Source organism: Psammomys obesus, unplaced genomic scaffold, assembly GCF_907164565.1.
Source record: "Psammomys obesus unplaced genomic scaffold, mPsaObe1.curated_primary_1811, whole genome shotgun sequence".
In the NCBI taxonomy this organism is placed as follows: Eukaryota; Metazoa; Chordata; class Mammalia; order Rodentia; family Muridae; genus Psammomys; species Psammomys obesus.
In genome coordinates, this window is record NW_026587032.1 from 2,625,751 (window position 1) to 2,640,356 (window position 14,606).

General features: G+C 49.1%; 1 protein-coding gene across 1 annotated transcript; it reads right to left on the reverse strand.

The window, feature by feature from the left end:
- Positions 1–253: 253 nt before the first annotated feature.
- Csf2 (colony stimulating factor 2) lies at positions 254–2,567 on the reverse strand. The gene is made up of 4 exons (XM_055602888.1): positions 2,388–2,567; positions 2,246–2,290; positions 1,395–1,520; positions 254–653 (listed from the first exon to the last, which is right to left on the reverse strand). Exons 1-4 carry the CDS (start codon positions 2,544–2,546, stop codon positions 546–548), a joined length of 438 nt encoding a protein of 145 aa, XP_055458863.1. The 5' UTR covers positions 2,547–2,567; the 3' UTR covers positions 254–545.
- Between the last annotated feature and the right edge of the window lie 12,039 nt (positions 2,568–14,606).

Consider the following 14,606-nt stretch of genomic DNA (forward strand, 5'->3'; position numbering starts at 1 on the left):
GAACCCTATCTCTGGGGTGGAAGCTCTTGAGCAACCAAGAAGGTCCACCTAGGCCCCGAGATACTGTATCCAGGTCCACGCTGTGCCCAGGCCTTCATCTCACCTACCATTGGCCATGACAGCACTGTCCCTCATCAATACCCTATCCCAATAGTCCACCCTCCCACTCCACTACCACCCAAATTCCTCCCCTCTTAAAAACAAGCCAGACAACCGCACAAACATTTGAATAATTTATTATTATGGTAAGACATCCTGCATAAATAAATATAGAGTTGCTAGCTTAAATAAATAAATAAATAAATATTTTAAAAATATAAATACATAAATAAATATTACTGGTCCCTATCAGTAGAAAACACCCCTCATTTGTCTACCATTTCTATGTGTGAGTCAACATGTTCAGAGACGGTGTGTACTGCCCCCACTGTGGCTGTGGCCCACCCCTAGATCCCTTCAAGGCAGAAATCCTGAGTTGCTGGCTCATTACATAGGCACAAAAGCAGCCGTATGAGAAGTTGGATCAAGATCTTGGCTGGGCTGTCTCACTCCTGGACCGGCTCCCAGCAGTCAAAGGGAATGTCAAACAGAAAGTTTTTAAGGCTGTCTATGAAATCCGCAAAGGTGGTGACTTCCGTCTCACATTCATTTTCCTGAAGGGAACAAACAAAACAGAACAACACGAGTTGAGGTGAGTGGGTGATACTGGGAGGTAGGTACCCCTGAATTTCTTTGTTGCTGCTGAGAACTCAGAGGCTGGAGGCCCGTTCGAAAGCTTCCTACGTGCTGCCTAAGGCACACACAACCGGCCAACGGCATCCAGGGACTGTCTGTGCCTACCAGAAGGCCTGCCTCTGGTCTTTAGACTAGTTGGGTCTAAAGACTAGTGACTCTTTGGTTCCAGGTGAGAGGCAAAGTAGCCAGCCTGGGCCATCTCCTTGATTCTCAAAAGGCACGGGGCTCACACTCTTCCATGAGGAAAGAAAATGGGGATGTTTGGGGTGTCTGCCCACTTGAGGAGTCCCCTCCCTGTATCCGTGGTATACTGGCACCCACACAGGAAAGTCCTGCCAGGAAGTGGCACCTGGGTGCTGGCTCTTCTTCTGGGCTTGGGCAGGCCCTGAGCTGCCTTGGGTTTGCCTCACCCCTGACCCCATGACTGATAATAGCACGCATGACAAGGGCAGGGAAGGGGGAAAGCAGTGGGCACTCAACTTAGCATCTAGGGGTGAACAGGAGCTGTGCCCTGTTCTTGGGGGCTCCTGTGATACATTTAATGACACAGAAACCACTTATTGGGATCCTGAACAGCCACAGCCAGAGGTCCCTCCTCACTGGCTCTACCCTCCCAGACTAAGACATTTCTGCCCTGGGCCCTGATGCTGTCCACTTACCGGGGTGGGGGGGCAGTACTTCTGGTAGTGTCTGGCTATCATGGTCAAGGTGCCCCTGAATCTGGTGAAGTTGCCCTGTAGTCCCTGCTCGTATACCTTCAGGCGTTTCTGCAAACAGGTTGGCCTCTGTGGAAAGTGATTATTCGTTGATAAGCAAAGGTCAAGTGCCCACAAAATACAAGCCACCTTCTCCCCACTTCGGTCTGTTCCCACCAAGTGGCACACACTGGGTTTAGTCATAGCACTGTCCTGACCACTGCCTTTCTCCCTGCCTGGCCCAGGCCACCCTCAATGAGGTACAGCCTCGTTCTATAGCCTGGTACCTTAAGAGGTCCCCAGTTCAACCCCCCCCCCAATTTGGTGAGCAAAGGCCATTTGCTCCTATTCCAATAGAAGGAGATGGACAGAGTGTGGAACCCCCAAACCTCTGAGTGGGCAAGCATTGTTCCAGAAACCCCTTCCGTGCCCCTCTAGAGTCAATACCCTCTCTCCATGGTCACAGGGTGCAGTGAGAACTCCAAGGCAACAAGACCATCCTCATGAAGTGACTCTCACTTTCCCATCATCCACCGCTGATCATCCCTGACCTTTGAATGCTAGCTCTGCCCAAACTTATTGCTCACTTGATAAAAGAGCAGCGCACATGACTGCCTCAGGGGCATGGCTATGGATGATAAAAAGTACACGTGACTGCCACAGAGGAATGGCTTTGTACTTCCTTACTGTCCAGCCTCCGCCCCCTCCCCCTAGCAACCAGCTGACTTGGAAGAGTGTAGACAACTGTGCAAGGGGCTATTTAAAGCAGCCCTGCAGGGGAGCCCGGGAAGCTACTCCAGAAAGAAGCGGCTTACCTGGACGGAGAATTCTTCAGAGACAATGTCTACGTCGTCTTTATCCTGTAGAAGGAAAGCGCCATGTTACCAAACTGACAGGCAGGGCCAGGCAGGGGCCAGCGGGTGGCCTGGAAACAGCCAAACTCTCTCCCTCACTCACCAGCATGGCAGGGATTTTACACATTTTTTCCAGGAGGCTCAGAGCTTCTTTGATGGCATCTACATGCTTCCAAGGCTGGGTGACAGTGATGGGTGAATGGGTGGGTGCTGAGAAGCTGTAGACCACAATGCTCAGGAAAAGTAAATTCTGCAGCCACATCCTCCTCAGGACCTTAGCCTTTCTCTCTGAGTACTGGGCTCACTGCAAAAGAGCTCTTATATACACAGTTAGAGGAAATGATTAATGGTGACCACAGAACTCCAGGGGGGCGGGGGAACTACCTGAGTTGTGGAATCTCCTGGCCCTTATCAGCTACACGTGGGGCCAGTGAGCCTTTCCCCCAGGTTGTCAGGCTTGGGGGTTTTCATTAATGAGCCCTTCCAAGAACTGGCAGCCCACCTGCCGGCTTCCTTGAGGGCCCCTCTCACCCTGCCTGGGCAGTCTGACCCAGCCTCTGGCTAGCCTCTCCTTTTGAGGGGCCTCCAAGCATATTTGGACTTCCTGGCCTGAAGTGGCTGGGGTGGGGCTCGGGAGACACTGAGTGGGGCTCTTGCTTCCATAGCACCTGCTGTCCCAGGAGGCCTTTGGGCAAGCTGTACCTACGCTGGGGGCTCATTCCAGCCCTAACCCTGGCCCATTCTCTTCCCAGCCTTCTGAGATACGGACCTCCCACAGGCCCACCCCATTATCTAACTGGACAAGGTCCAGCCACATGGCACAGTTCTATTGTGGTCTCCACAGACTCCCACTGAGGACACAGTCATGGGCAAACCCAACCAAGCCCCTTCCCCAACCTTGAGAGCAGAGAAAAATGGCTGTGATTGGGTACAGAAGGCTACAGCATGTTCTCTTATGGTGCCATCCCAACTGACTTCTACAATCCCAATTTACAAAGGCACGTTTAAATCCCAAAGCATGGCTGGAGCTCCTGGCTGAGGCAGGTCAGCACCCCCCCACACACACACACCCAGCCTGACTGCTGATTCTAGCCCCACCTGACCAAGTAACCCTTTCTTGGAGCTATGTGCGCCTCATTGCCCTCTTCAGGGCAGCCTGCCCCTTCAGAGAGGACATGCCACTGCTGTCTGTACCACTAATGGGCACCTGGAGTCTCTGAGGCTGGCTGTAACGTGGTGGCTGCTGGGTACCAGGCACATCGGTCTCTGACTTCTCCAGAAAGTTCTTCCAGGCTTAGTTGCCTGCACAGCCTCTCGCTCCAGCCCACCTCCTGCTCCAGAGGCTTCTCTGTAGAAGCAGAAACCGCTTCTGGAAAAGCGGCAGGCTCTTGAGGGGCTAAGAAGTGTTTGATTTTCACAATGGCTTTTAGAGAAGACAGCACGAGTTTGCATTTGTACACGGGACCCGGCCCGAGCCTCCCTGGGCAGGAAGTCTGAGGTCCTTGGGTTACATATATCTACCTCTTTAGTCATGCGTGTATGCTAGTGGTGTTGGACATATATGCCCTCACAGGAACATGTTGGGGATGGGGGGAGGAGGTTTTACATAGGGTGCGTTTAACGTGAACGCCACCTGTTTTCAACTGCTTTGTGAGAGACTTTGGACCTCTAAGCAGTGCCCTTTTGATACGAAAAGAGGCCCCGAGCAACATGATTAGGGCCCAAGGAGCTTTTCTGTAGACCGATGAAATCAAGACAAAAGCAAGGACTGTTGAGGGTCAGATAACAGGTGGGAACTCAGGACAAGGCTACGAGAATCGTTTAGGTAGAAAGACTGAGGGCCAGAGTGGCTGTGTGGAAGTACTAAAGACGAGTCTCTTCAACCGAGCATGTGGCAGGGTGGTGGCCAAGAGCCTTGGGGAGTAGCAGAAAGGGAGGAAAGCAGAGGCCACGGAGTCAAGGCTCATGCCAGGGATACAGTCCACAGGTGCCGAAGTCAGCGCGCGTGGGGCCGATCTCTAAAGGTTTGGGGGAGCAGTTTGTGGGCAGATATCATCTTTCTTCTAGAAAGATGACATCAGGGTGGAGGCGGTGACACGGGCAGGGATTCCTAGATTGCATGTATGGAAAGAAGCGTCAACAGCATCAGACGGCCTTGCTGACTCAGGGGCCTCAGTGGAGCTGTGGAAGGGCGGAGGTGGAGATCGGATGGGTGACCCCTCTTTGGCCTCCCTGCCCACAAGGCCAGGAGAGAACCCTCTGGAAGGAGTTTCCTGGGAGTGTCCCTCCACATTAGGCCCTGGGGGAACCAGAAGCATGTGGGTACCCTGGGTTGAGGCATTTATCACAGAGGAAGTCATGGCCAGGGGGAAGGAAATGGGCCCCCAAGCCCCTTACGCCCCACGGGACAGACGCATGAGCATCTGAGGTGGTCTGGCCCATCCTTATGACTGGCACTCCTTAGGGAGGTCTTTGTCCTCCATGGTGTCTAAGAGACCTCTACAAGTTCAGTCCATAAGGGAAAAATGACAGCAGAGCCAAGTCCTGAACTCATGCCTGATCCCACATACTAATCAGGGGGAAAGGGGTCACTCAGGAAATTCTGGCCATGTGCCTAGTCCATGGCAGACATAACACACTTGTCTATCAGGGCAGCTCAAAAGGGACACTTCTGCGTTGGCAGGAAGGCAGGAGTGCCTGTGACTCTCCCAAGGATATCTTGGAGCTGAAGGAGAATTTTCCCAGCCAATTCTGCTATCTATCTAGATATCACTGTACCCTGGGCTTCGGCTCTTGTCTCCCTATTCAGCCACCATGAATTCTGGAATATCCCAGGAAAGTACCCCTCCCTGACCTCCATTACATCATCCACTTGATGGATTCTGTATCTGTCTTAGGAAGACTTTCCCAGGGGGAAGCAGCGTTCTGATACCTACTCCATCCTGGGGAAGTCCTAACTTGGCAGAAGACCCAGAATTTCTGGAGCATTCAAGGACTGTTGTGCCTTGTCCTGTCTCAGCCCCGGCGAGCATCTTTCTAGACAGATGGGGTGAAGTAGGGAGATAGCCTCCACCCAGAGTCAAAGCTTGTGGAGTCTTGCCCTACTTTGAGGATCGCAGAACCACAAGAGACCCAGGATGGCTTGCGCTTCCCTGAGAAGGTGGTCCCATTCTTCCCTGCCACACCAGACACATGGAGCCAGATTCTGGCCTTCCGTGTGTCTGCTCCCACATTCTCTGTCTTTGCCACCCCACTCCCCCCAAAAAAACCATTTTAAGTGGCCAAGTTTCCCACTAGTTCTGTCCCACCTACTTGCACTGGAGAGTCCTGAAGAATCTGGGAGAACCTGGCATCCACTGAGCCAAGCCTCCAAGAGGATATGCAATATGGTCCCAGCTCTCAGGGAGCTCATGTCTGTGGCCCAGAATACTTGCTTAGTTATTGTGCTATAGATCTGGTGGTTAAGGCCTGACCCTGGAGGTCAGTGGGGTGTCCCAGTACGGTAGGAGCTGCATGGAGTGAATTTTGCTGGGTTACTGGCTTTTGCAAGTGGACTGAGTACCTCATTGGCTTTATTTCTTGTCCTTGCTGTCTCCCCAGGACTTATAAACTATGCCAAGCCCACACAGACAGGTAAATCCTGTGGGCACACAACCCTGAAAGGTCTGAATCCCACAATGGCTTCCCACTGCCTGGGCTTTCTCTTTACACAGGATTCTCCCTCCTGTGTAACGAGGGAGGAATGTGCCCCACTCCTGAATCTCTGCCCCAAGGCCTATCTTGAACAGAGAGGTCACCAGGCACCCAGAGAGGACACGGCCTTTATTTGCCCTGCTTGACAGAACCACCGGGCAGGCGTACATGGGGAAAATTAAAGGAGGAGGATGGAGAGGAGAAGCCTGTTACAAGTTCCTGGAGCGCACAGGGCCCTTCTTGCTCTAGGTGTAGGGGCGAGGTGAGGGGGCCATTGCAGACCCTTGATTGGCTGCCGGCCCACAATCAAAGCGGAAGTTACCACTTTATATTTTCAGCAGGACAGGGTTCTGGAAGGAGCCGCTCACAGGGCTGTTTGGCTTCTTCCAGGCTCCTGCGCTCTCTGCTGGAGCCCCTGACTGGTCGGGCATGTTGATTGCCTCTCAGGATTTCAGATCCCAGAAGGCTCTGGCCTTAAACTTTGCTCATGGGATCCTTGTCTATCCCTCTCTCCCCCACCAACCATCAACACACACACACACACACACACACACACACACTGCCAGTGTCCTTTCAACACCTCTCCACACTTTCTGTGATTGCTTCCATGGGTAAGGCCCACCTGTACCACTCCAGCCGAAGGGCCAACACAGGTCACAAACGGTAACCATACATTGAGAGGGTCCTTTGCACACAGGGTCATGGATGTGGAGCTGCAGGTGGCCTGGCCACTGTGCTTCCCAACCATCTTCCCAACTTCCCTTCTCTGTGCCTAACCACCTTCACAAGGAGATGGAGACCTCTGCAGGTCACTGAAGAGATGCCCGGAGACTGGTACCTGAGGGTGCTTCTTAAACATTGCCAAGAGCTAGGGGCCTGAAGATCTGCTCTTTGGGCTTTCTGTTTGGACTAGTTGGGAGGCCTTTATTCTAGCCTCAGTTTCCCCAAACTGTCAAAGAGAGAGAGAGAGAGAGAGAGAGAGAGAGAGAGAGAGAGTCGTCACTAGGGTCTGTGCAGGTTAGCATTCTACATGAAGGTGAGGTAGATTAAATTGTCCCTGCTGGAGAAATGTAATCCCCATGCAGACCTGCCCTAGTGCCCCAAGATGTCCCCATGCATACCCCTACGGGCAGAAACAGCTGGAAGAGCATGGTGCAGTGTAGTGATGGGATCTGGGTGGACCACAGAGCTGTATCCATTTTCCTGTAAAGAATCAGTTAGGAAACAAGACTGTCTTCCCTATTTTTGCCCTCTATCCTGGCTAGGAGGAGGCAGTTCTAGGCAGCAATAAGCAATCTGACTCTGTCTACCTGAGGAGAGCAGAGCTATTAAACTCAGTGATATCGCTTGGCCCTGGTGGCTTTCTACCTCTCTGGATTTAAAGCCTATAGTCCTGCGAAGGGCTAGCAGTGGCTGTCTTTTAATTTTTTTCAATATTTACTTATTTGTGTGATTGCATGCATGTGATGGCTTGTATGTAGGGGTTAGAGGACAGTACGTCCTTCCACTGTGGGTACCTCAGGTCATTAGGTTTGGCAACAAGTGCTTCTACCTACTGTTGAAAGTCCTAGACATCAAGTTCCGGTGTTATCTTTGGCCACAGGTGCCACCAAGCCTTTTCATTGGCCTGGCTGTGCAATATTTTTATTACCACACTCACCCCAGCTCATGGGGCCAGGACGCAACTACGTCACAGCATGTGCTCACAGAAGGGAGAAAGATGGGAGAGCCGTGTTCCGCTGTCAGATATGAACCCCTAGTGTCAGCCTTCTTTATGATATGTCCCCAACTCCCAGCTCTTAGAGTCACCCTGTCTCCACATCCCTTGTCTGTGCTTTCCAGTTTGGTCTCCAGGACAACCCTGGGCACACCTAGGAGGGCCAGCTGGAGCATCAACAGAAGGAAGTTCCAGGAGTCAGAGTTGAAGGCTATCGTCTGAGGGGGAAGATAAGAAATCTCAAGACTAAGACACCCTGGGGGTGGCCAGGGAGGGGAAAATGTCTGCATGACTCAGGCTGGAAGTGGAAAGTGAGCCTGTGGTCTTCAGAGGCTGGGTGAGAACGAGAGGAAGCCATGACTGTCGCAAGCCATGCAAGGGACAGCAGGGATTGCAGCGGGTTCATAGACACCTGTCTCTTACAGGCACGGAAGGGGAATAGGGAGCACAGAGGGGAGCTAAGCTCTGCTGTAGGGGGAGGCAGGGAGGTGGAAAGGGGGACAGGAAGGCACGTGGAGATATCTACATGGTGACTCGGTGAGCCCAGTAGGAGCAGAGTGGCGGAAACACACTCAGGAGGCGACTTTTAGGTGGTACAGCACAAGATACCGGTGGAGGCCCATGCACAACCCAGATAGGGGAGGCCGCATGAGGACCTGGGTCTCATGACAGGCTCTTGTGCCTCAGTGGCACCAGTGGACACACTGTAGCCCAGGGCTTCAGAAGCTTGTAAGTCCCACCATCTGAATTTCCCCATGCCTTGGCCTCTCCACCTTCACAGTAGGAGCAATTCCCAGACGTCTTCAGTCCTTGGGATTCTCTATGTCCCCTTCACTCCAGGGAGACAGCATCTTTCCCCAATACACGTCCACATCCGTGAGCCCGACTTCATGTTTTTGAAGGAGAAAGCATTGCTGCTAAACCCATGAGAGCTACTACGGTCAACTGGATCACCCTCTCATACGTGTCCTCTCACCATCCCAGGCCTGTGGAACACCTTCCCCTCTCTCCTGCAGGACTGGTTTCTGCTTCTTCCTGCAGCTCCCTCCCTCTGCTTCGGCTCTTTCCTATCGGTGTGAAACTCAGTATCTTTGAGGTCCCATCCTAGCCATCCGCATCTCTACACCCACCACACCCCAGACCTTGGACATCCAGTTTTGTCATCTCTGAGGTTGTCATGCTGGCTGGGCTATCCTGGGAGCCGGGAAGTACAAATGGGGTGAAGGGACCAACTGAGGCCAGAAGATGGAGGCCAGCTGCCTCCATCTTGCTCCTCTGGTGTGCAATCACACTGAATGGTTCAGGCTGTTCATACTCTCCTGGGCCTAATTCATCCTAATTCATCCTGTGCCTAATTCATGCTTGGCCCCTCCCTGTAGCTCAGCCATCCATTGCCTGGTCAAGTCCTGCCTCTTTGGTGAGCTCAGGGCATCCTTCCAGGTGGGAAGCACCTGAGACCAACATCCATCCATCCCTTTTGTTCTCTCTTGACCCCCTCCCTGATTTTTGTCAGCTGAATGGACAGAGCCAGGAGCCCCCCCCCCCCAAAGGTACTACTAGCCTGTGTCTCATTACCCCTGCCTCTACATGGGAACGACAGGGAGGTCCTTAGCAACTGATTAAAAAGGTAATTCAAGGCCAGGGAGGAAAGAACTTTCCCTGTGGGATGGGGGTTGGGGGAGGGTTTCATTTAGGCAAGTTCTCTACTTTTACCTCCTTTAGACACTTGCCCTCCTGGAAGTTTCTGATTCGTTTTTCTGAGTTCCTGTACTTTTTTAGGTAAAGAAAAGATATGCTTCCCCTCTTTCTCTCCCAATGAAAACTGTCCCTATAAGGTTAAGATAAAAAGATAGAAGTGAAATCCCTGTGGCTGGTGCGCCCTGGGAGAGGCACGGCAGATGCAGGAGGACGGCCCTCCTCAGCCGTCGGTCTAGGACCTGCCGCAGAGTGTTGCTGCCCTCTGCTGCCCTTTGGACTTACCAACCCAGCACCAAAGAGGGCCTGGGTGCCATGACAACTGCTGGGAAGATGCCAGCCAGCCCTGCAGTGCTGTTGGATCAGGGGCCAGCATCTTACCTGCCAGCGGCTGGTCGTGACCAGGGGCCTGTCCCTCTGGGCCAACATAACAAGGAATTACACACAGGGGGAATTGTCTGTCATTCTAGAGGCTAAGGAGTCCGAAACGAAGGAACCAATAGGTTCAGTTGCGGCTTCACAACTGTCACGTTGTTTCCTCACACGGACGTGTACTCGAGGGGCTTCCAAGGGCCCCCTTTTAAAGATTTGTTTTTAATTACGTGTGTAGGGGAACTTATGTGTGTATCAGATCAAGTACTGTCAGAAGCCAGGAGAAGGCACTGGATCCCTTGGAGATGGAGGTATAGGCAGTTGTGAGTCACCCAAAGGGGTTCGGAACTGAACCTGAGTCCTCCACAAGAACAGTCCGTGCTCTTAACTACTGACCCATCTCTCCAGCCCAGAAGTCCTTTATTTATGACCCCCCTTCCATGTAATCTCGTCCTCAAACCCCCACTATCAATTACACAAGTATTTAGGGGTACACAGTCAGCCTAGGTTCAAAGCATATAGATAGTCCCCCAAACCCTACCGAGAACCAACCACAACTTGATTCTGGACTCCAACCCAGGGCTGTGTTTGGGCGAGGTTGTACTGTCCCCACAAAGGATTTGAGGTCAAAGGTAAACCTAAGTGAGACAGGTCAGTGGTCATATCTGTCCCGGGCTTGCTCTAGGACCATTCCAGGACCTTGATATATCCATAGGATGTCTGAGAAGGCCCATCCCCACTTCAGGAATGTCCCCTCTTTCTGCCACTCAGTGTCTGCACTGTGTCTTGTGTCTCTGACCTCTCTCTTTACTCCTGAAGGGCTGTGCTGACCCAGCCACTAACTTCTGCTTATGGTAAGTTTCTACAGCAGCACAGACCTGAGCCACCCAACCCAGAACTGGAGAGATAAGGAGAAAGACTTGGAAGAGTGGCAGACATCACTCTTACCCCAGGTCCTTCTGTCCCATGAATGTTTAGCACATTGTGGTACCTGGCCATTGGCTCCTCTGACCACACTTTTTTTTTTTCTCTCATCATCATACAGCTGGCACATTCTTTTCATTTAGGTCTCCACCTATATGTCAGCTTCCTTGGAAAGACTTTCAGAAGCCAATCTAAAGCAACCCTCAGAGCCCCTTTATCTATTTAGTTCACTGTCAGATCCATACGACTGGGAAAGTCCATGGTCAGTTGGAGATGTGAGTTCACAGCCATGGATCAGGAGCTCCAAGAAGCAGGTCCTTTAGTGAGACAGCCAGGCAAGAGAAAAATATTGGACTGCTGCCCCACTTTCAATGAGAGCCTCTGGCAGCTGGTAAAAGGAAAGCGGAAGTCCAGGAAAGAGTCTGCTGGAGAAGTGTACTAATTAGCTTTCTGTCAACTTGACACAAATTGAGTCACCTAGGAAGAGGAAGCCTTAGTTGAAGAAATGGCCTCTATCAGATTGGCCTGTGGGCATGTCTCTGCTTCAGTTCCTGCCTCCAGGTTCCTGCCTCCAGTTCTTGCTTTGGCTTCCTTTGGTGATAGACTGAGCTATAAGCTTTAAAAAAAAAAAGTTGCTTTTGGTCAGTGTTTTATCACAACAGAAAAGCAAACCAATACAGAAAATGTTTCCCAGTTTGCATGGTTGTAAATTCTGTCACTGAGCCTATTATCTCTTTCTTAGAGCGTAAACATTTAGCATGCAAGGTGAGGGATTTCTTTATGCAATTTCAAACATGCTTTCTTTGGAACGCCTTCATCGCTCCCTCCTGCCAGTCTTCTTCCTCCCTCTGGTATACCTGATTCTGCCATGATAGCATATATATTCTAGTACCCACTTTCCCCCACTCACCTCACCTAAGACCTCTGCTTCCCCTCTCATGGTCCCCTTTCTGGTTTCAGGATCAATGACTGCACCCACATATAGGCACATGCACAAACATTTAAAATATAGGACCCTCAAGGGAGAGAAAGTGTGTACTGTTTGTCTTTCTAAGTCTCTGTTGCTTCTCTTAATATAGTCATTTCCAATTCTATCCTTTTTCCCCTCTGGAAATCCCATGATTTCATTTTTCTTTGTAACTACATAAAACTCTGCTCTGTAAACCACATTTCCTTTATCTACTCATCTGTTGATGGACATCTAGGCTGGTTCCATTTCCTGGCTAATCTGAATAACACAGCAACAAACAAGAATGTTCAAGGGTCCCTGTGATAGCCCTTAGAGACTCTTAAAGGCAGAAGCACACATGTGGTAGCTCTACTTTTTGTTTTTGATAAGCTTCTGTATTGATTTCCTTAGTGGCTTTACTAGTTTTACACTCTCAATAAGTAAGGGTTTCTTTTTTCTTTTTCTCTACACACTGACTACCAGTGTGTGTGTGTGTGTGTGTGTGTGTGTGTGTGCGCGCGCGCGCGCACGTGTGCATGTCTGTGCCATTCTAACAGGAGTGAGAAGGAATCTCAAAGTAGTTTTAATTTAGGTTGCCCTGAGAGTTAAGAATGTTGAGCACATTTTCAAATATTTATTGACCATTTGTTTCTTGTCCTGAGAGCTGTCTATTCAACTCAGTACCCCGTTTATTGCTTGGAAGATGTGAAGGTTTGGTGTTCAGTTTTTTTTTCCAGTTCTTTGTATATGCTAGATATTAACCTTCTGTCAGATACATAGCTAATTATAGTTTTCTATTAGTCTGTCTCTTCACTTTGTTGATGGTTTCTTTGACTGTGTAGAAACTTTTAATTTCATTAATGTTGTTTGTCAGTTCTTGGGGTTATTTCCTGTTATGCTGGAGTCCTTTTGAGGGTTTGCTCATACCTAAGTTTTAGAATGTTTCCCTCTAGCAGTTTTACCACTTTATATTCAGGTCTTAGATTCTTTTTTTTTTAAATTTATTTATTCACTTTACATCCCAATTATAATCCCCTTCCTCCTCTCCTCCAGGTCCCCCCTCCCACCCTCTTCCCCCATCCTCCCTTGCCTTCTCATCAGAAAAGGGGTGCTCCCCCACCAGCCCACCGCAGCACATCAAGTAGCATCAGGACTGAGCTCATCCTCATCCACTGAGCAGTTATGCTTTCATCATTCTGTATGTGGATAGCTGATTTTCCAAACACCATTTTGAAGAGGATGCCTTTCCCACCGGAGAATATCTTTTAATGTTGTTGTCAAAAATTAGGTGACTGTAACTGTGTGAGGTTTATTTTTGGGTCCTCTATTCTGTCCCATTGGTGGGCAGATCTGTTTAATGCTGTATTTGTCACTATGGCTCTGTAGGATAATTTGAGGTCAGATATCATGATACTTCTAACATTATTCTTTCTGCCTAAGATTCTCTAAACTACTTAGGGTATTTTAATTTTTTTTCTGGTTCTGTGAAGAATGTCACTGGAACTTTGATGAAAATTACTATGAATCTGTAGGCTACTTTTTTGGGCAATGTAGCCATTTCCACAATATTTATTCTTCCAACAACCTCTATTTTCAGAGTCTTAAAAGTTTTTATTGTAGAATTCTGCCATCTCATTGCGTAGGTTTAACGTCCTTTCTAGGTATTTTATATTTTGTTGCTATTGTGAATGGTGTGTTTTTCTAGTTTCTCAGAAAAAAAAAAATTAGTCTATAGAAAAGCTACTGATTTTGTGTTCTGAAACTTTTCCATGAATATTTGTCAAACCTAAGAATTTTCTGTTGAAAACTCTAAGGTCTTTTACACATATTCAAGCCATCTGCAGATAAGGATAATTTGACTTCTTTATTCTCTACTTATACCTGTTTTCATTTCTTTTTCTTGTCTTTTGCTCTGGCTAGGACTTCAATCTCTATACAGAATAAGAGCAGAGAAAGTAGCTCCCCTCACCCTGTTCTAGATTTTGAAGAAATGCTCTCAGTTTTTGCCTGTTTAGTATATTGTTGACTATTGGTTTAGCACATGTAGTGTTTATTACGTTGCGGTATGCTCCTTCTAAATTACTTCAGGACTTTTATCATGAAGGCGTGTTGACCTTTGCCAAATGCCTTTTCTGTACCGATTGAGATGATGGTATGTCTTCTGTCCTTAAGTCTATTTGTGTGGTGTACAGAATTTATTGATTTGTATATTCTGACCCAAACTTGCATCTGTGGTGTGAAACTGATCTGGTCATAATGTATGACCTTCTCAATGTGTTCTTGAACTCAGTTTGCAAATGTTTTATTGGTAGTGTGTGTGTGTGTGTGTGTGTGCACACGCGCATGCGTGCATGCATGTGTTTGTGTGTGTGTGTGTGTGTGTGTGTGTATTCACTGAGAAAATTAGCTTATCGTTTTAATGTTTGTTGTGTCCTTATCTGTCTTATCTGTAATACCGGGTTTGTAATGAATTTTGTAATGCTGTTCCCTTTCTCTCTTGGGAACAGTTTGTAGAACGCTTGGGTTACTCCTTCCATGGTCTGGTAGAATTTGACAGTGACCCTAGAAGTTCCGGCCCTTTCGTTATTGAGAGGCTCTTTGTTGCTACTTCCATCTTTGATCTCTTAAATGTGTACATCGGAGTTCTTGGAAGTTTTGGTCATGTCTGTTCATTTTCGTCTTTGTGGATATATAGCATGACTTTGTTCTTCCTCCCTGAAACTCAGTCTTCAGCTTGCTCTTTTCCGTTACTGACACTATACACTGTGATTTTTTTTTAATAAAGTGTGTGTGTGTGTGTGTGTGTGTGTGTTGTCATGCATGTTGTCTGTTGTCCGAGTGCTGGTACATGAGTGCCACAGTGCAGGTAAGGAAGTCAGAGAACACCTCTTGGGGAGCTGGTTATCTCCTGTCATCTTGTGAGTGGGTTCCAGGGATCAAACTTGGAGTGTTGGTTCTGCACACAAATGCCT